Here is a 22,876-nt window from a genome sequence, read left to right as displayed (position 1 = left end):
ATCACAGGAGAGCTGAGCAGTAGATAACACAGAATATATGAGTCAAGGATGAGTTTTCAGGAAGGAGGAAACCAAACAACTGAGCTATTTACTCAGCAGCCTAATTCAGGAAGTCTGTTTTTACTGAAATCCCAGTTCCTGAAGGAAAACATAATTTCATTCTAATTAGTAAGACAGTGGGATAGATTAGCTTGCTAGGAGCATGGGAAATGGGTTCAGCATGATGACTCTTCTGCTGACACTCAGCATTTAACTCCAGCTTCAGCAATTCCAGCACTGTCCTTTATTCCTAGTCTGCAATTTCCCCACACCCCTTTTTGGTTTTTCATCAAACTCCACAGGTGCTTAAACTCATGTCATTCTGTTCAGTGAGGGCAGGTAGATGGTCCAGCTCCTGCTGGCCTGTGGAGCCCTGCAGTCGTGGTCAGTGAGACAAGCACAAGAGGCCCCCCCCCCAGCCTGTACAAGTGTCCCAAACTGTGCCTTGAAACCTCAGCACACATTGCTTAGTGCTGTGGGTGAGCTCACAGGTGCTGTTAAAAGTAGCACTGAAGAGAAATGAGTTTAAAACACAACTTCAAGACATTACCTCTCGTATGTCTTCATTGCCTTCTTTGATATTCTCTGTTGCACCCACAACTAATTGATGGATATTGTCAATGTCAGTTTCCTGTTAAAAATGAGAAATGGTGATGAATATCAGGGGAAAAACACACCTCCAAATACTTGGGCAACAAGCAGAATTCTAAAACCTGGTATGATGGACTTCTTGGTTTCAGTGATGCAAAGGTACAGACAATTAACCTGTAATTTCTTTACCTGTGATTTCATGAGTCTGAACGGAGACCACCCAGACCAGCAGGAAGTCTTCCAGTTATCTAGAACCAAATCTAATCTGTCTAATTTTTGCCAGCTCTTTTGGAAGAGGTGCCACTATTTCCAGATGAGATGCTATAACCCATTTACCAGGACACTAGTTCTCAGACAGAAGGATCATTCTAATACATATGTTGTATTTTCCATCCCCAGTACAGACTAGTAAGTAACAACAGTAAATGTCTTGATTTTGCATTTGAAAATCAGAACACTTTTGCCTCACATCTGCATCACAGATTAATGAATCTTAAGCTTCCATCCTGCATGTCACCAAGACCAAAACACCCCCTCCCAGTAAAATCCCCCAGCTGTATTTGCTGTAGTATTATACTGACCTGTTGCAAGACTTTTTCAGTGAATATCTCCTGCAATCTGGAGATTTCCACCACTTTTCCTTCAATTTGTCTGGGCAAAGAACAGAAACATCCCATTAGACACTAGTGCTGACATTGCTTGCTCCTGCAGATGCAGGTTCCCAACCTGGGATGGGGCTACTCAGAAGACCACCATTTTGTTCACTGGCAGCTCGACAGCAACAGTGTGCAATGGGCACTATGACAGGGCATGGCTGGCACACACCAGCCCCCTGGACGCTCTGGAGAGGCTCCACCTGGAAATCTCCAAAGAGTGGCCTTCCCTATGAGGATTCCACCTATGGTCCATCTTTCATCTAACATAAAATCCATGGTGAACCAGAAGTGGTTCATTCTGACATAGCCTTTTTATGTACTACTGTGAAGTGTGGAATTCCCCTTGCCTTGTACTAATAATCCAAAATCCATTTCCACGTTACCCACTCAGGTTTTCTGCACAGCACACAGAGAGCAAACAGCCTGACCACTGGGACAGGTCCCTGCCTGGGGTCAGTGACTGCACCTCCCTCTGTGTGTGCAGTGCACAACATGGTACAAATGGAAAACTTCATCTTTTGAAACTTAACCGAGTCAGTGTAAACCTTCCAAATGTAACCGGTGCTGTTTGGACACTTTGTGTGCCACTCAGAACCAGCTGTGGGACAGCACAACGTGTGAATCCTGGATCCCTCCCCTGCCACAGCACTGCCATTCCCACAGCCAGGCATCCTGCACAAATGCACCCTGTGGGGGGTTGTCCAGGTTGTGGGACTATCAGGCACAGCAAAAGTAACAGGAAATGGTACCTGACTTCATCAAAGAGGTTGTTCATTTCACCAACGAGTCGCTGATTCTCCTGTTCGAACTGGAAGAAGATCACACACATGAGCTCACATACTTGGTCTTGGCAAACCCCTCTTCAGTACCCACCCCAGATCAACCAAGCTCCACCTTTTCTTGCAACCTATTTACAATACATCCCAACTGGAAAGATGTTCAAGAATTACTGACAGTAGTCTAAATAAACCATATGAATCTGCTTGTTTGTAACCAGTCCCTGTAACACTTGTCATTCTCCTCCCCTCAGTGAAACAAACCCCAAATCTAAACTTGCTCACGTTATTTTGCAGGAAGGAACAATACAGTGAGTGAAATCTGTTCCTTATCATAGAGTAGGGAAAACTATTGAGTGCTTGTCATGCTCTTCAAGCATGTGATGCTCTTCATAACATCTTTTGCATTGTCCTTCACATTACTTCACGTACTGCCCATGGCATGAACAGCTTTTAGATTCCGCTACAATATAAAATATTTAGATATATATGCTTCACACTTCACAAATATGTTTGCTTTAGTTATTCCAGTAGACCTCTTCAATTTAAAACTCATGAGTAATCAATGAATCACCTTAGTAAACTTTTAGCACTACATTTTCCAAATACAGCATAGAGACTTTATACAGGGAAATCAGCTTTGACTTTTCAGATGTACTTGACTGCTTGATCCATTTGGGTTCATTACAGAACAAGCCATCATGCAGCAAGTACCATGACATGGTTTGCTGAAACAAAACCTGCACAGACAAAATACAATTGAAAAAGGTATCCCTTGGTGTAGTGGAGCCTGTTGGAAGCTGTGCCATAAGGGCTGTTTTAGAAAGAACCAGTTAGGACAGCCTGAGCTGGGATTTTGGAGGTGCTAAGTGAGTTCATCCCGCAGCCTGGCAGCTTGGCCACTTGGCTGCAGGCAGCTCATGCTCAGGGAGCTCTGTGGCCTGCCCCCGCCATCAGGGACAGCGGAGCACCTTGTATCAGAGGGGCCACAAGCTCCTCTCTGGAGGGGGGAGGTAAGGATTATTCAAGGTATTCTACCAATCAATGCAACATGACCAAAGCCTCGGTAACAGCTGGACCTTTGCAGTACACCCACAACCACCAAGGTCTCTGCACTTTCCTCACAAAGCTGGCAAAGACCTGTCTATGTGGTTACACAGAAACAGACGGAGGATACATGTTTCCACTGAAACAGGACCTGCTCCCTGCCTCTGGCAAAGCGGAGTGGGAAACGCAGCAGTGCAAATACCAGGAAACAGGATTCAGAATGCAGAGTTTGGCAAGGGAGCTGTGCAGGACACCAAGCCCTGTTCTAGGTCAGTTAGTCTCCTTGTTCGGAGCCAGCCTACATAACACACTGGGATCCTGGCATGAGCTAGTCACGTTACACTTTCATTAGCAGTACAAGTGTAGCAGTCCTTGTGGTCACCTTGCAAGGTCTCATCCTTTTTAACAGAGCAGTGTCTTGCCAAAAGAACACCAGCAGAGCAACACTGCTCACAGTCTGACTGGTTTGCAGTCACTGCAACAGGAACTGCTCCCTATCTGAGCAAACACCTGAATTAAGCTGGCAAAAAAGGAGAGTTTGCCCAGAGAAAATATTAAGTATTTAGAACAGTCATCTTGTGACAAAAGCAAAATGGAGGAGGGGCGAAAAGAAGGTCTGAATCACAGAGAATTACGGATTATGAGAACAGCAAGAGTTGTGTTATATCAGTGAAAGGCAAATGGGCATTTTGCTTTTACAGCAGCTCTACTGAAATAGCTGGAAATGAAGCACTCTGCTACAAAGGAGCTTAAACACCACAGTTCATCATTAAGATGCAACATGAAAGTCAGTGGCTATGACATGCAGTTCACATGACCCGCAGCTGCTTGCACAGAACCAGTCTGTAGCAGTACATACATCTGACATTACTTAGTGCCATGTCTGGTGGCCACCTTTGTCTCACCACTGTGACCCCCTCCCTGTCCTGGCTGTGCCACCAGCATCTCTACCCCAGGTCTTGAAGATCTACCTTACACAGCTTGTGTGGCTTCTCATGTGGTTCCCTGGAAATGATCAGGAATGTTCCACCTGAAACTTCTGCCATATCAAGTACTTCCATAGCACTAACAGAGAAGAAGTAACGTGCACACTGCTGAGGGTGCAGTGAAAAAGATCTAGTGCAGCCACTGAGGAATTTGTACTGCTCCTCTCCCTCCCTGAATGCACAATCCTAAGTGAGTGCTGCTGCTCATCTGATTTCACACTATGACACCTTAGCTCACTGACCACTTTTCCTCCTGAGTTTTCTGGTAGGTTAATAAATTGAATCCCACCACAGGACCAGATGATATTGCTGGCTTAAAGGATATTAGGGAGCAGGAGCTGAGCAAGACTGCACTGCTGCAGCAACACAGAAAAGCAAGAGAATGAGAGAAGGCAAGCTACCTTTCTGACCCTCACCTTTACTGCCTCCTTATTATGCCCCACACTATTACCACTGCCCTCCTTCCCCCCCACTTTGTGCTGTAACAGTTTTCATCTTGCTTTAGGCTCATCAGGGCCTCAGAGGAACAGTACCTGACCCTCTGCTAACAGCAAATTAAATGTCAACCTGCATGGCTTATGGGAAATGGCTACTGGGTTAAAAACCAGGAATCTGTAGGTTTAATCTGGCACAAGTGAGTGTGAAATGACAGGTAAGTTTAAACAGTGAATTTCATAGAAAAAGGTTTAGTCTTCACAGTCTGACATAGGTAATTTATGTCATGAAGAATGAAAAATGATTTTTCATTTCTTTTAAAATATGGATTTCTTTTTGTACTAGAGGTTCACTGTCTACCTGACTGGCAAGATCAGCTTCCTCTCCTTGGCTAAAGGGCTCCAGAGAGTCCAAATTTACAGATAAGGAGGGCAGCTACTGGGCACTGTTACCTTTACTATGGGTACAGCAGTCTGGGCCCATGAGTGGAGGAGAACACACTGCACAGCTCCCTGCACTCCCACTGACTGCCACCTAAACATCAGTGGTTTTGCTAAATATAGAAGTGTCAGTGTTGCAATACATTCAAGTGTCATTGTCACTGCTGGCTGTAGTGACTCCTTCTACAGATACACATAATTACATGTATCAATATAATTGACTAATACAGTGATATTTGCTTCACAGTGGCAGACAGTAAAAGCTGTTTCATCAGTGCACTCCTTTATGTTCACTGTATGTCTCTGTTTTAGTGAGTCACCTGAGGAGTCACCTCAGAACAGAGCGATGAGATAGAGCCACAGGATTTAGCACTGAGAAGATTGGCTGGTCCTTGAGTGACTAAATAGGGCCACCAAGCTGTAGTTGTTTTTCTGACTTCTGTAAGGATAAAGTATTTCTGCACAAATACTCAGCACCATAAATTCCCTATTTTGCTGCCTTAGTGAAACTGAGATAACTAATTTAGAAAGCAAATTTTCAATAAAGAAGCAGTGAATGATTTTAATCCCTTACAAATAGCACAAATCCACTTGAGAAAGCATTCTTTAGGAAGTCCCTTTGATATTTAAAACGCTTCACTGTCACAGATTGCCTTTTAAACTGCTAAGTGATCTTTGCAATGTGCAATCAGGGCTGATGGACCTTGGTGCAGACAGACAGCAGTTAAGATATGCTAAGCCAGTCAGCTGAACAAAACGTTAGAGCACAGAACACATCACATACCAGTGTGTCACAAAGAGATTTCCACCACAGGGACATTAACCAAACTCCAGTGATCAGAATAGCTCAATGATTGTAAAAGGAGTCCCTTAGGGCAGGGAAATATTGTTACCTAAGTATGGCATAACGTGACAAACTGCTTAAAATACCTCTGCAAGTCTAATGCATACAAGAAATAACCACACTTCCATTTTGATATCCCATGAGGTAAGTTATTCCATGTACTGCCAACCAAACAAATAAAGATAAAAGGGAAAATTAGATATTTTCACTACTTAAACAGCAGAGACAGATTTTTTGTCACCCAATGCAACCACAAGACACCTGCTCACTGTAAGAGCCATTAATATACCTGTACTCAGGGTTATAAAGTGAAATTTATTGTGCAAATCATACCACAGTCCTGCAACCACTTTGAACAATGTAAAGCTCTCTCCTGTGGCTAAAATACTGATAGAAATCGCTGCTGTAGCAATATGATGGGGCTTTAATTCACTATTTTACCCAGAGGAGGGATCACGGAATCATGATTGAGAATTGTTAATGATCTGACACAATACATTCAAATTTAAAACCAACACAGCAGTTTCTACACTGTAACCTGCCCTCTTCATAGAATCATTTAGGTTGGAAAAGACCTTTAAGTCATCAAGTCCAACCATTAACCTAACACTACCAAGTTCACCATTAAACTGTCCCTAAGTGCCACATCTAAACATCTTATAAATACCACCAGGGATGGTGACTCCACCACTTCCCTGGGCAGCCTGTTGCAATGCTTGACAACCCCTTCAGGGAGGAAATGTCTCCTAACATCAGTCTAACCACACACCCCTACACACACCCCCCACCCCCTGCTGCAGTTTCTTCTCATCCTATCACTTGACATTTGGAAGAAGAGACTGATCCCCATTCACGATAACTTCCTTTCAGGCAGTTGTAGAGAGCAATAATGTGCCCCCTGACCCTCCTTTTCTCCAGACTAAACACCCCCAGGTCCCTCAGCCGTTCCGCATCACATTTGTGCTCCAGGCCCTGCACCAGCTCCATTGCCCTTCTCTGGACCCGCTTCAGCACCTCAATGTCTCTGTTGTAGTGAGGGGCCCAGAACTGAACACAGGATTCGAGAGGTGCAGCCTCACCAGTGCTGATGATCACAGGGGGACGGTCACTGCCCTGACCCTGCTGGCTATGTTATTGCTGATAAAGGCCAGGATGCCGCTGGCCTTTCCTGGCTGCCTGGGCACATGCTAGCTCATGTTCAGCACTCCCAGGTATTTTCCACTGAGCAGCTTCCCAGCCACTCTTCCCCAGGCCTCAAGCAATTGGCCTCATCCCACCGATCCAGCCTGCTCTGATCCCTCTTGTAGAGCTTTCCTGTCCTTTAGGAAGTCATTTTTTCATCCAGCAAGCAGTACACCCATCCAAGCTATGAGCAGCCAGTTTCTCCAGGAGAACGCGATGGGAAACTGTGTCAAAGACTTTACTAACGTTCAGGTAGACAACATCCACAGCCTTTCCCTCTTCCACAGAGCAGGTCACCTTGTCATAGGAGATCAGGTCAGTCAAGCAGGACCTGCCTTTCATAAACCCATGCTGACTGGGCCTAATCACCTGGTTGTCCTGTACATGCTGCTTGATGGCACTTGAGATTATCTGCTCCATAATGTTCCCCAGCACCCGGGTCAGGCTGATGGGCCTGTAATTCCCCAGATCCTCCTTCTGGCCCTTCTTACACATGGGCATCACATTTGCTAACCTCCAGTCAACTGCGATCTCCCCGGTCAGCCAGGACTGCTGATAATATGTACAGAATTCTCTTTAAAAAGAAAAAGGAAAGCAGGTCTAAACCTTTAGATTTCAGCCTGGCACTCAAGAACAGTATGAGAGCATAAAGTGCAGCCTCTGAAGGACCTTTTCTCTGACAAACCATACCATAATTATGTGCAACTCACTCATCGCTGACGGGAAGAGTGATGCATACTGTGTTTGGGAACATCTCTAATCACTGCCAAGGAAGCTTCACATGCTCTTGCTGCAGCAGCCCTTTGCTTTAGTAGAAGTCACAATTTTGAAAATTGCACATCTACTGGCTAGTTATAAATCAGGCTTTCTTTCTTTATAGAAAAGAAGGCAACATGTGCTAATGGGGGGGGTCTCTAAGAATTCTGAGCCATGTTCAAAATGACACGAGAGATACTTACCATTTGTATTTCTTCAGGTGACAGCTCATCTTCACCTTTGCCATCCCCCCATAATCCAAAGTTACTTTGGGCATCAGGCAGATTCCTGTCTGTAAAAGAATCACCAAACACTTGAGACAATGCAGGACACTGAACAGTAAAGTGAAAATAACTTTTCATCCATTTCAGAATGCTGATGAAATCGTTTTCTCTCATTTGTCATTCACTGAGATTCACCCTACACTTACAGCGCAAAATTACACTAATAACCTTTAACATCCCAACAGGGACAAAAGTCAATGCATATGTTTAATTTTGTGAACTACAAGGATGCACATTGACAGTGAAGGATGTGAAACAACTCACACTGCACTAAGACTTGTTAAGGCACAAAATACCATAACATTTGTCTTTTAACAGGAGAAAATGCATGATTTTCAAAATGACAGTCTGTATGCAAACTGTTATCTTCCAATGAGACTTGACCAAACCACCAGCTCCTCATTCCAAGAAGTAAAATCAGAATCTCAGCAACATTCTGAGCAAAGTTCACAGGACAAGCTCCATTTCCTCATGCTGTTCCATCTGCATACTGCAGTGCCAATCCTGCTGCACGCCGTGCAAGGGGTCTTCCTGTGTATAACAGGAATCGGATCTGATCCCACAAACTAACCCTTACACATCATAGCTGCTTCATTGATTTCAGTAGTACTTCCCCTTTGATTAACGCTAATCAGCTGAATAAATCTTAGCAGGAGTTGGGCATAAAAGAACTTGAACAGCTATTTCTGGAATATTCCCTTCTGGAAGATTTATTTTTAGGCTTAATTATATACTTTTGATTATAGATGAAGTTGGAACGAGACAGAAAAGACGCTGTGCTGCAGGAACGTACTGTTTCTGAAGCTGTTCGAGCCTTACTGTTTAAAATCCTAACGATAAGACTGCACTCTTGAGAAGGTCTCTCCCCTCCTCACTGGCTGTGGCATTTTTACAAACCCCAAAGGAGGTATTTGCATCACCCCACAATGAATCAAATCTGAACTTACTTATCAGTTATCAGATGCAGGCTGCAAATTAAAATACAGGAAGGTGTAGTTTTTACTTTTTCATAATTTCAGTCTTCCTTTTATCCCAGTCCATTTTTTCAGGCATTTCCAAGGACTGTATTTGTCTTCGTTATAACCTTCTAAACCCCTTTTGTTTTTTTTTCAATTGCATAAGCAGCACTAATGCATCATCATTCAAATAATGACTTGTCTTGGGAAGGCTCTGAAAGGAGAAATCCTATCCACAAATAAACATATGAGAATGATTATAAAGATAAATTTTCTCCTTTATTCTTTATTATAATAATTTTGAAAACTCTCAAAACATGAATATTATGAGAGGATTGTTGTTTATGTCTCCTTTATAAATGTGTATTTTGCTTCCCAGCAACGAAGCCACAATGTACAAATAATGACACGGTTACAAATGAGGGATGTGAGTAAGGAATAGAGAAAATAAACTAAAAAAAAAAAACCAACCCCAACCCAAAAAACTATGTTTCCATGGGGTATCCTCAGTATTTCAAGTCTGTTTCACAGAAACACAAAACTTCACTTGTTTGGGTAATTTACATTATATCAATGAATTATTTACTGGGTTCAAAGAAAATAAGATAATTAGTTTATGAAGCCAAGAAAAGAAAGAAGACATATTCCTATTTTATCCCAGAGGAACCAATTACTTTCAGACACTGTCAGCACTGTTAAAAAAACAGCACCTGTATCCAATGTGATTGTTAATAAGCAAGTTACTTATGGTAAGAGGTAAACGAGAAACACGTACCTCCCCAGGGTTCCTCCTGTCACTGCGGTACATTTCTGGCTTTCTGCAGCTTTCATGGAGCTGGCATTAATGCTTTTATATAATTCACCCAGCAAAAGCAAAACTACATTTCTTTTGCAGAAAGAGAAGGAGTTAACGCATGACAGAGATACAAAAGTCATGATCAAATCCTCTGAACCCTTCCCCACGCTGAAAGGAGACAGCTGCTAAGCTTGTGGACCAGTTCAAAAGCTACTCATTATTTACATTTACTTCATAAACTAAATGTCAAATTAGTAATATGCAAATAAATACTGTCAGCATAGAAAAGCAATCTCCAGAGAGACTATTTTGCTACCATGAGGCACGTCCAGTATAATTCTAATGTAAATGGGCACTCTGCCTCAAAACAAAAGTAACCACATTTTGCTTTGGTTTCTGCCAAAAACCCAGACAAACCCCAAGTTGTGCTTCAGCATGCCAAGTAGGATATTCAGCTGCTCATCGTAACGTTCACCTTAAGGACAGGACCACAAGCTGCTCTCAGAACCATCTTTACAGCTGAGATACTGAATGCAAGAGATCCGATGATGATAGCTAATTCCTACATACAAATGATCACCATTCTCGAAACTACCATCATCCTGAGGATGAAAGTTTATTTCTAAAAGTGATCATTTCTCCAGCTGCTTTGAAATTTAAAAAGTTACTTGGGGCAGAGGGGAAGGCTGTAAGACTGAAATTGAGTTGCTTGCTTCCTAGTCAACTTGTTCACGCTGTTTCCATTCTTAGACAACCACCTACCAGCAAAGTCACGAGGCTCATTTCTATAAGCAGCAGCAACCAACACTTACGTGAGGAATCAGAGGCCATGTGCATTTACAAACTGTTTCAGATTTATTTTGATGTACAAGATTTCAAAGACTAGCCAGCAATCCTTCCTAAGCACTGCCTTAGCACTGTCACTTACATGACAGGATCCTACTTTCTTATAAAGAAATTAAAGCATAAACTAGTAAGAGACAATTGGAGTAATCAAAATTAATGTGCAACAAACAAAGCCTTGTTTCTGCTTATTGCAGTGGTTTGCTGTGTCCAAGGCAACCAAAGAAGAGTGCTTTCCACACTGTGGCACAGATTTTTTGGAGCTAAAAATGGTGCAGACACTGTGGTGGGAGTGCACACTTCCTGAGGTTATGGAGACACTCAGTACCAAGGGAAGAGCACAGGGCAAGGAAGATGCTACTACACTGCTGTCTCTGTTCATGCTAGCACACAGCTGTGGAACACTGATAACGTGTTAAGGTGAAACTCATCTGTGTGCTGCATCACTTAAGATGCACTATAAAAATGCTGCAAGCACTAGAAACAACCCATAATCAAAACCTTTACTTCTTATAATAAATTTAGTGTCTGGGGGGGGAGCTGGGGAGAAGCCTACTGATAGGGCTACAGAAGTACAAACTGGTTTAGGAAGATAAGCAATGCCGTATCAGAAAATGAAACCACTTGCACACTAAGAGGTAATTCAGTATTAGGGACTTCATCCAGAAATGGAGTACCCACTTCACATGAATCCATCTTCTGTAGTACCTTCAAACCACCAACCAGAGGAACTTTACTCTTGTAACAAAAATCACTCAAGAAACAATAACTGATTATCAGAACAATGTGCCCATCCAGTGCATTTATTCTGTCTGATGAAGTGTTTCCCTAATTTAATGGCACATTTCATACAGTTAGTTTCTCTCAAAAAAAATATAATTCATACTGTATTTCACTGTGTACCTTGGACTCCTCTAGACAGCACAAGCAGGAGAACTCAAGCCAGGAAAAGGAAATCCAGAATCACAGAAACAAGACTTCTCTTTAGGTATGAAACCTGAAATTATCTGCACAGTGATGATAACTTTGAAAGGCACCCTGCAACAAAGTTCTGCCATTGTACACATCCCAGGACAGATCAAAACAGCTAAGAGAAGAGAGTTGTATCCCCCAGCCTCAAAAGCAGGCCACCAAGGAATCAGAAGCAATGTTCACATGTTCTCTCAAGACCAGCACTAGCTGAAATGACCCTGCGGTAGGAAAGACTGCATGGATCTTCTGGCTATCTCCTGCCCACTAAAAGATAAGATGAGATCCTTCCTACAGTGAAACTCAATGCTGTAGAAAGGAATATCCCCAAAACATTTGGATGTGGCCAGCCAGTACCATCCTCTCTATAAGCATATTCTACCTTTGAGTTTCTACTGTACAAGTGTCCAACTCAAGGTCTCTGTGCTTTGAAACTAGACAATGCTCCCAGGAAGTCACTGATGTCGTGGTTTAAACCAAATCCGCACAGTTCACTCACTCACTCCCCCCTTGCTCCCCCAACTCCCTGAGAGTTAGGAAGGAGAATCCAAAGAATGTGGCCCCCACGGATTGAGATAAGAACGGTTTAATTGCTACGGTATAACATAAATCACTACTACTACTACTACAAATAATAATGATAAAGCCAATAACAAGTTAAGAGAATACAACATCTCACCAGCCACTGACCCATAACTCACTCCACCCTGCCCAGCTGAGCACCGACCGATACCTCCTCCATCCCCCCCAGAGCTCCAGCCCTTCCGGCTCTCTCCCAGTTACATCCTGGGCATGACGTGCTATGGTATGGAAAACCTCTTTGGCTAGCCTGGGTCAGGTGTCCTGTCTCTGCTTCCTCATGGCCTCCCCTCCTCCCTGGCAGAGCATGAGCTCAGAAAAGGCCTTGGACAAACCAAACATTTGAGCAGTAACTCAAAACATGCTCGCTATCAAGCAACTGTTCCCAGCCCAGAAGTCAAAACACAGCACTGCACCAGCCACAAGAAGGAGAAAAAATTACTGCTACAGCTCAAACCAGGACAACTGAGCTACCTTCCAATTCCTTGCCATCAGTGAAAGGAATGTGGAAATATCAGACAGACCTCAGCAGACATGTAAGTAGATGGATATTGATAAAAGTAAATAAAAAGGGAAGAGTTCATACAGAGTTTATTGAGAGGATGAAGGATCCACCAAGGCATACAATGTTTTTATGCTATTTGGAAAAGCATGCCAAAAGTTGAAGATTTTGCTTCCTCAGTCTCACAGTGTGCTTCACCAAAGCCTGATCAACTCCGGGAAGATGAAAATAGAAGAGTGCAAGTCACAGAAAAAGGCCCTTGTAATCTAAAGGAGGTACTATTGACCAGAACAGGCCTTACCACAAAAAGTAAACTATAACTAGGTTTTATTCTTACCTTTGCTTTCCTCAGCAGAAAGCTTTTCTTCTGAATCATCTAAAGGATTCTGCGAAGACTTTTCAGGGGAAAGAGGTGATTTGGACACACTGCTCGGCTCGGGTTCAAGCCTGGATCTGGAAGTACAAGAGCCTGTAATTTAACTGATCTTATACAGCTGAATTTCTCTGAAATGAGAACCACCACAGATTATTAAATTTAACACTTTAACTGTTTAACTGTTGCAAACTTTGTGTTAAGTATTCAGTTGTACTTAGCAACTTTCACTGCAATATTATTACAAGTAATATTTACAATTTTACTTCATATTTTCAATTATCATTGAAGGAAAAGTAAGCAAATAAAACAGAATTAGCTTTTTCCTGAAATAAGTATTTTTATTTAACTAGCTTTAAAGAATCCTATTATTCTATGAACATGGTATGAATTTCCTCCTTACTACCATAATTTCTTTTTAATTTCTCAGAGTTGCAGTCATTGCTGTTACCAATATGAGGTAGGCCTATATGTTTCAAACTATATGAAGAAAATTTGATTATAACCTGCAGCAACTGGTATGAGGTTCAACAAGGCAAAGTGCTGGGTCCTGCATTTGGGCCACAATAACCCCATGTAACACTACAAGCTTAGGGAAGAGTGGCTGGAAAGCTCATCAGAAAAGGACCTCAGGGTGCTGATTGATGGCCAGTGAACATCAGGCAGCTTGCGCCCAAGAAGGCCAATGGCATCCTGGCCTGTATCAGCAGTAGTGTGCGCAGGAGGGCCAGGGCACTGATCATCTCCCTGTACTGAGCACTGGTGAGGCTCCACCCAGTTCTCGGTCCCTCACTATAAGAGAGATACTGAGCTGCTGAAGAAGGTCCTAAGAAAAGCAACAAAGCTGGTGAAGGGTCTGGAGCACAAGCATGATGAGAATGGCTGAGGGAACTGGGGTTGATCAGTCTGGAGAAGAGAAGGCTCAGGGGAGACCTTATCGCTCTCTACAGCTGCCTGAAAGGAGGTTGGGGGGGTGTTCATCTCTTTTCCCAAGAAACAAGCAATAGGACAAGAGGTAACAGCCTCAACTTGTGCCAGGGGAGGTTTAGATTGGGTATGAGGAAAAATTTCTTCACCAAAGGGTGATCAGGCATTGGAACAGGCTGCCCAGGAAAGCAGTGGTGGAATCACCGTCCCTGGAAGTGTTCAGAATACATGTAGATGAAGCCCTTAGTGACATGGTTTAATGATGGTCCTGGAAGTCCTGGGGTAATGGTTGGACTTCGTGGTCTTAAAGGTCTATTCCAACCTAGTTGATTCATTGATTCTGTAATAGTTTAACCAGGATGAGGGTTATCCTTGTCTGCTAAAAGACACAATGGACTATTTAGAAGCAAGAAAAACTGGACTATATAAACTATATACTACATCTAAGTCTCTCCTATGTAATTTTAATACAAAGGCAATGCAAAAAGTAAGAAGAATATTCAGTGATTCTATATTAAGTACTTGTCAAGTATGTTTCACTGCAGTACCAAAAAAAGCTTTAAATTAGCAGCAACATTTTTTCCGGTAAACTCCTGTGGTTTACTGTGGTCTGCAATGAATGCTGTAACTGCCACACAGGAGACTGTTAAATGCTTGGCAATTATGCTGTTAGAGAAGCTAAAGAACAAAAAACCAAAAAGCAGTGGGTCTGAATCACCTTCTGTGCCACCTTCATCACTTCCTCCCTTCTCAAACAATCAACAGTTAATCTCACTCTGATCTGCAATCTTTCCCTGCTGCTTAACTGGAGGTGTTGAATTTTGCATTCCTCTCTTTTGTATTGTGTCTAAATTCTACCCCATAATTAGAAAATCCTCAGAAAACCAGAATATAATGCATTAGTCATCACTGAGTGACTGTGTTATTTAAACAAGGAAAAAATGTAAGTGGGAACCTGTCTGAGTTCTAAAACCTCTGCAAGTACTGGGCTTTTGGTAATGTTACAAAAAGAACTCATCTCCTCATTTAAAGTTCCAAATCTGCCTAATAATGAGGAAAAAAAGACTCATCTGGATGTCCGTGTAGTTCAAAGAATAGTTTGGATACTAATAAAACATCAAGTCCCCAGATAATAAAAATATCAGCTTGATTTGAATAACTGCATACATAATTCACAAGATATTCTAATGGAAAAAGAAGTTTCAAATTGAAACGAGATATGAATTTGAATACCAATAAACAAAGACTGGAAACCAAGGACCAGTACAGAAAGAGCTGCTGGTGTTTCTACTTCTCAACTTTTCATTCCTGGAAATTAGTTCTATGTAATAGGCAGAGCTTTTTAATCAAAAAATACGAGCTAAAATATAAAGGCAACTTATGTAAGAAAATTGTAACACTCAGGCAATTTGCTGAAGAGCTTAAGATGGTCATCAGTATAAAAGGAAACATGATGAAGTAGATTTCTACTGCAAACCTTTCAGTATTGTCTTGATACGTATTTTGACTAATTTGCAGGAAAAAGAAAGATCTGCACTAGGATTAATTTACTTTTAAAGAAATGCATTCTTTATTCTTTCTTGTTCTTACTTTGCACAATATGCTAATGTACAGTTTTCAATTAAAATGAACAAAATGCCTGGGATACACTATTTAAAGAATGCCTAAGGTTTTTAAGCAATGGAACATGTTCTTATCATCACATTAGTGTCTGCAGAAATCCTTGGGGAAATTACAAATGAACTAGTTGAAGGCATATGAAAAGAGAGACATTTTTTCTTCATCATAAAGATTGGTTTATGCCTGTAATTTATTTAAATTGAATTTTAACTTAAATGACAATTTAGCCATTACATCACATCTGCAATGATACAGACTCCACCTGGTCGACATCTGTTTTATACCTCTTAGATCCATAAAGGTAGGCAAAGAGGTATCCTCCAATATTACATAAAAGAACTGCATCTTCTGGGTTAATTTTTAATGCCTTATTGCTCTTTACTTAAATAGTGTTCTAACTTCTGAAATAGCTCTTTCATTGCTCCATGTTTATCAAATTGAGTTTTCTCTGTTTAGTCATTTGAGATATCTTGTGTTTCACATAGAAACAGGAATATAAGAGTATAACAAACAGAAGAGCTGGCATTTGTTAGCCAGTTCTGTAACTGCAGGAACCAAGCTATCTTTCTCTGAAGTTCTTTAGTGTGAAGAGTACTGATAAGGTTATGTATTTTTACACACGAAAAATATCACACAGTTTGTTTCTGTATATTTTTTCTGAGAAGTTATGCGAGCTACAAAAATACCAATGCCTGCCTTTTCTCTCTTAGCAAATTTCAGAACTGGTTTGGGGTATTTTGCTTACTTGGTTTTGGCTTGTGCTACTATTTACATCCCAGGAGGTTATATTTGAGTGAATCTAATTGTACTTAATCGTGCTGAATCACTCTGAAAAAGATGTACTTATGGACTTTGTAAACATCTCTGTAATTTCAATGTAAATAGCTGATGGAGCCAAACACCAAACTGATAAGCAGCATAAAGTCCTGGAAAAACACTCAAGAACTTATTTATTGATATGTATGCTCTGGAACGTGTTGGTTTTAAACTGAAATGTACAGAATGGAACATAATGTTAGAATTCAAATAATGCTGGTTGAGAAGACATGGAAAGCCCTTCATGTTTTAAATTCCAAGCCTGTTCATTTTCCTTGTCATTCTTACACCTGGAAGTGTGCGGAAAAAGCAACCAAAGTAGTGTGGGGTTTGATACCTGACTGAAAAATACCCAAAATCAAGTAAAAAAAAAAGACCAGAAACGCAGGAAGCACAGCATCTTTAACTTCTCCCAGACATTTTCACCTCTAAAATAGCAGCCTGAATATACACCATGACAGGAAGCAGAAACTATTTTGTTTCAGCTACAAGGTATATTCAAGTTCCTACTTGCCGTGAAGACCTGCCCTGTCAAGCAGCATTTATTCACAACACAGTCACTTGCTTTAGCAGAAAGACAGCAGCTTAAACAAAGAAGAGAACATGAGAAAGAAGTGAAGATCTCTTGTACCCAAACAGACAGTATCTTAAGTAGCCTCTTTGAGACAGATTAGCTATGTGCAGGATATTACTCTAAAATTATTTTGTGCAGAATATTACTTAATGGGATACAGGAAAACGTTCTGTTGTGTTTGTACAAATCCAACAAGTTTATAAACCCACATTTTACTGGTTTGGTGCTTTAACATTTACATAAATGAGAAGCACACCAGAACTGGTACTCTGCCACTTACAGATATAACCTCGCATGTCTGAAGTGCCTGGACACACCTACTGACAGCAGAAGTTGCTCATCCAGCTATAGATTTCTATTAAAACAATCCCCTTAGAATCCAAACATGAGTAATAGTTTTGTTGAATGTCCTACAAACTAAAGGCACAGTTCATTATTTTTTGACACTACTCACAGTCTCTTCTTATCTATCACTCGCTTAACTCGGATGGCTCTTTGTTCAGAATACAGCTTACACACTCCTGGTCAAGACAGCAGTAAACAAAATTTCAGGTTAGAAGAGCATCATTTCTTTCTTGGAAAATACAATCATTCATTTTTAACCATTCAATAAATATTAAGTACTTTTTAAGTAGTCTTCAATGAAGTCCAAGACAGCTGTTCTGTGCTCCTTTACCTGAGCAGACTGGACACCTTTGTGTGCTGAAATACAAAAGGAAGATATAACACAATGTTTTAACCTTTTACTGAACTGCACAAAAGTTTGGCTTGACAGTTGATACACAAGTTATACATTCAAGAGCCTATTAACATTATATATCTTAGTATTTATTTTAAACACAGCTATATTTAAATATAGGTTCTGTGAAACAGCAAATCATTACAAACTGAAAGTTGAAAACAACTAGTATCTTACAATATTTATGTTATTGATTTCTTAGGTATGCCACTGAGTCATATTATGTCAATTAGATTTCTGAACAAGTATAGATATCATCAAGCTAAGCATAGCAAAACAGATCTAGAGATTTAACTTGCTTACAACATTGAATCTCTAACATTTCACATTCTCTAGTGTACAGATTACATGGAAATCTTTGGGATTTATTGGATCAAGCATCCTTTTAGTTCACATATGTGAATATTCCACATTTTGATGCGATGTAGTTCTCATGCATGACTGACTTTCAGTGATTCTGAATAATGTTATAACTATGTTTCAATGGCATTTCAAAGCTGATGAAAATCTTTGGTATATTGATAAAGCACACACATACGGGAAATCAACTTGAAAATGGCAAAACAGATGTTCTCTCTACAGCTTGCATGAAATGGTGTTGTAAAGGTATGATCCCATACTCAGGTTGTCAAAAAGGCTGTTATTTTACAAGGACTCTATTAAAATTATTTAATTATCCCAAACTTGGAAAGATGATACCTTACGGGTAGACAAGGTAGAAAGAAACAACCATTGAATTTAGTGAGCTTTGGTTCAGGCCTCTGTGCCACAGTGCTAAATTCCTATTCAAGGAGTAAATATTTAAGACTATCTTTTTTACACTTGCTAATAAGTGAATTTAAAGAAATAAATAGAATTTTATGCTCTGCCTTCTCTTCCACTAACGCTAGAAAATTAAGTACAGTACTAATTAGGGAATGGGATTACAAAGATGCAAACAGAAAGGCAATGAAACTTCACAAATCTCTTTAAGAAGCATTTCAGATTCACCATGCAGTATTCAGCATTGTATCAGCCTTTATCAATAACTAAGGAAAACAAAAACACATTTAAGAGCTGCCCGGCTTACCTTCTGTTCTCAGCTGATGAATGGCATCGGCACATGTCCTCATAAATACCTGAGCATCTTGATCTATCTGGTCACGTTCTGTGTCTGTCATCCTCACATACTCAGACATAATATGGCTGAGAAAGAAGACAAACTGTCACTGAAGATATCCCCAACATATAATCTACAAGCAGATACCTTAGACCTTCCTCCCATTCACTATACTCACAAAAGCTTTTCCGCAGCATTGATTTTCATGGAAAAAGAATTAAAATGTACAATAACCAGTCTTCATAAAAAATGCCACTTCTATAAAGCTGAGAAGGTGTTTTAACACATTTTTTACTAGTAATAGATGTAGAAAGAGCAATATACCCTTTAAACCATACACAACAAAATACTGAGCAGATAAGGAGTAGATACAACACAATAATACATTATTAGCATCAGTAGTTATTCTAACAAAGCATATTTCAATTCTGAAAACATGAGAACAAGTAGGATAAAGGAATAGCTCAAATGTTGAAAGAAATAAAGAAAAAACATAATAATATTATTTTACTTTCAGTATCCTAAATGCCCAGCTTCACTTTTAAAGTGAATGTGCTGTGAATTATGTGAATTCAAACCAGAGTAAAGAACACTGGAAAAGAATGCATTGGAAAATGCACTAGGAAATCATTTTTAATATCATGTGGATTATAAGATTTATTAGAACCTGTTCCCATTGTTTATTTCTGGTTTAGATGATTCAGTATGTATTTAATAATGTCTAATAGGATACATATATCTTTTTGTTGCTAAATGAATAAAAATGAAGGCTGTAAAATATAGCTGTAGCACATGGTTCATCTGGCTTGAAAATTAGTTTCTGCTTGTATGCTGGCCAGCTAGTACACAAACACAAATTAGCCAGCAAAGAGTTACACAAACTAATTGGAAGTAATATGATAATACTTAATAAATTTGTTTGTTTCCAACGCTGCCATGTCTTTGACATCTAAATACCACAGCTTGTTCCCTCCTCCCACTAAAAATTAAACTACTTTAAATGTTATATTTTTTTATACCTTACAGAAAAACATACAGAAACACATAAAGTGTTTCCATTTATATTTTACTAGCTGAACTGCTCTCCTTTGGTCAGGATAGATTGGTTTCATAAATGTGTGGCAAAATCCCCATGACAGCTGTAATCAGTGGTTTTGTAAGCTTTAACTTTAATTTGCACTCTCTGAGAAAGCAGCTTCTGAATGATGAAAGATTTGAAATTGTCTGGTTTTAGAGACATCTGATGGAGCAGCTTTCCACAGTCTGCTTAAGATGACATATTGATAGTTACATATTCAGTGTAAAACAACTCAGATTGTTAAATATCAGGACACACCTCTCCCCCATTCCCTTTGCACAGCTTATATAGATGGGTCTTTTTACTACTAGTCTGTGGTACAGCAAGTTCTCAACATGTGTAAAGCCAGAAAAATCCATTTCTACATCCATCTCTGCACACACCCAGACAGAAGGCAACCATTATGATCATCGGGGATGGGTTCATGAATAACATCATTCAGCAAGCGCTGCCTACAGAGTTACTCAAGGATGTTAAGGCACATCAATTCAGATGGAAAATGAGAATGGAGTTACAGCCTTATGATGGCCCCTTGATGAAGCAAAAAAATCTCCACTAAATCAAAAAAGGTCAAACAATCAGGTTTTTCAGAAGCAATCAGAAGAATTAGCCAAGACATGCACTGCCTAATGCATGCAGATAAGGGAGGAAGCAAAAAAGGAAATTCTTCCAGATTTTTATCCTAATCGATATGAGAAAGCTTAATGAGAAATTGGGCTGGAAGCCAACTTGGGTTATTTGTGATTTTTACGAAAAGTGGGTGAAGAGTAAGATAAAGACAGTAGCTATCAAGTAGGCAGTCTTCCATAGTCTAAAAAAGTTAGGTGGTTAAAGTGCATAGAAAAGGGAAACCTAAAACAGAACAGAAAACTTGTAAGCTAGTAGTTTTCATGTAGAAATTGCTTTATGATAATGTGCAGTTCCACTCTTGATGAAAGGGAAGAATAGGCAATGCGCTAAGAGATCAGTGTAGCTACTTCATGAGCTCTTCATCGAGCTCAAACACAAGAAGCAGAAGAAAGTGCAAATTAGGTCTGATTGCTACTGACAAGTCTAAAGGAACACAGTGTGCAGGAACTCAATCAGAAAAGGGTCAAATGCTGGATGATACCTAGCAAGTGATGCCAATGATAGTAAGTGATTGCTCTACAAATATTACTTAGAGAAACACCTAAGAATGTGGTGTTGGTTTGTTAGCTCGGTAGAGAAACACAGTTACACACAGTATATGAATAAATACTAGATGTTTAGTGTCTTTTTTTTTTTGCATTAACTTTCATCACTAAAGTCACTTGTAAGCTGCAATTATTATTCCCTTTAGCTTACTGCTTCTAAATCGTTTGGCCTCAATTTAGTATCTCCACCGTTAATAAAAGAATCATAAATATTTGTTGATATTTTCATCAGGAATTGCAAGTGTCAGCCAATATATTTATAACAGGATCTTGAGTGAATGAGCGTGTTAAGAAAGAGTGCTAAACAAGCCAGGACATGGCACAAGCGTACCCTGAAGGGGCAGTGCTTCCTGGGATAAGAGTGAAGGTAAACTTTATGAAGTACATATCCCTCATATATGTGTGCCAAAGACGTGCTCAGAAGGGAGCTAACTGGCTTCCAAGAAAGCCCAGGATGTATGCACATCCATACAGTGTGCAGAGACAGGAGTCCAGGCCTTTGAATAAAATAGCAAATGCATCAAATGGAAGGATACATCCCCACTGCCAAGAACTGGGGGAGGCTAAGTGAGTGCTTAGGTTGATGAAAAGATGAAGTATAACAACTATCTTTAAAAAACAGGGTTAAGGGGAAAAAAACCCCAAACAAACCAGAGAATCAGAGATCACCCAGCCTAGGAAAAGACAGGCACAAACAATCAAATAATTTTTAAGTGCTTAGGAAAGAATAAAAAGATAACCAATAGCCAAGATATAGCAAGAGTAAGACAAACACAGTGTAATTTACTTCTGGGATGCAGCAACAAGTCTTACGGTTGGCTGACGAACAATTATTGCTATACATCTTCTCTTTAGTGTGGCTTTTGTTATACCATCTCTCATGACATTCTCATAAGCTACCAGTGAATAAATACATTGGAATAAATAAGCATCATATCGATGTGAAACTGCTTGAAAAGCTGAACTTGGAGCAGTTATATACCCAAACAGAAGGACACATTGAGTTGTGTTCCACAGGGTTTTGTCCTGAATCTGATGCCATTTAACACTCTCACATTAACAACTCAGACAGCAGAATAGAGTATACACGTATTAAATTTGCAGAGGCATAAAGCTAAGCAAATTAAAACTGTATCAAGAGAACAAGACTTCAGTTCAAAACAATACTGCAAACTTGGAGAAATGACACGAAGAATTTGAATAAGGAACGGTCAGAGGCTCTGTTGCAGCAGGAACAATTATCTGAATCCACGGAGAATGGGGAACAACTGATTAGGGAACAGTTCGTTAGAAAGTCATCTGGGATCATACTGGATCAAAAAACAGACATTACAACAATGCTGTTGCATAAACAGTCATTACAATAGGATGCATAAATGCAGTATAATCCATTCCAAACAAAGATACTATTTCTGCCATCCTTAGCTTTGGGCAAGGCCTCAGATTTGTTTCACTTCAACACCTCACTGCAACACCAATTGGGAGAGCATCCAAAGGAGAGGAAAAGTACAATCAAATGACAAAAACACAAATATACTGTAATTGTTGATTCTAGAAGAGACTGAGGAGAAACCAAAATAAACTAGCACAGAAAAGGAAACAGGAAAAGGCAGAGGGTTGATATGGAATCTCCACTGAAATAAATATTTAAAAGTAAGCAAAACACAGTGGTGGAAAGACCTAATCATTCTCTTCTTGAATGTGTCAGCCATGCTCCTTCCAAACCTATCATTTCTATGATCCTGCTTTGCTGGCAAAGCACAAGGAACCAGAGCTGATGGAGGCATTACACCA

General features: G+C 40.2%; 1 protein-coding gene across 1 annotated transcript in view; it reads right to left on the bottom strand.

Annotated features, from left to right (window-relative positions):
* Positions 1–22,876, bottom strand: part of STX18 (syntaxin 18) — a 60,653-nt gene that overhangs the window by 2,069 nt on the left and 35,708 nt on the right. The window contains exons 3-10 of the mRNA XM_034064756.1: positions 18,800–18,915; positions 17,616–17,693; positions 17,446–17,512; positions 13,019–13,134; positions 7,956–8,044; positions 2,036–2,094; positions 1,212–1,281; positions 590–670 (exon numbers count right to left, since the gene is read on the bottom strand). Of these exons, the coding sequence (XP_033920647.1) occupies positions 590–670; positions 1,212–1,281; positions 2,036–2,094; positions 7,956–8,044; positions 13,019–13,134; positions 17,446–17,512; positions 17,616–17,693; positions 18,800–18,915 (676 nt within the window). The remainder of the gene's footprint in view (positions 1–589; positions 671–1,211; positions 1,282–2,035; positions 2,095–7,955; positions 8,045–13,018; positions 13,135–17,445; positions 17,513–17,615; positions 17,694–18,799; positions 18,916–22,876) is intronic.

Source organism: Melopsittacus undulatus, chromosome 7 (assembly GCF_012275295.1).
Source record: "Melopsittacus undulatus isolate bMelUnd1 chromosome 7, bMelUnd1.mat.Z, whole genome shotgun sequence".
In the NCBI taxonomy this organism is placed as follows: domain Eukaryota; kingdom Metazoa; phylum Chordata; class Aves; order Psittaciformes; family Psittaculidae; genus Melopsittacus; species Melopsittacus undulatus.
This window is presented reverse-complemented; position numbering and strand designations above follow the sequence as displayed.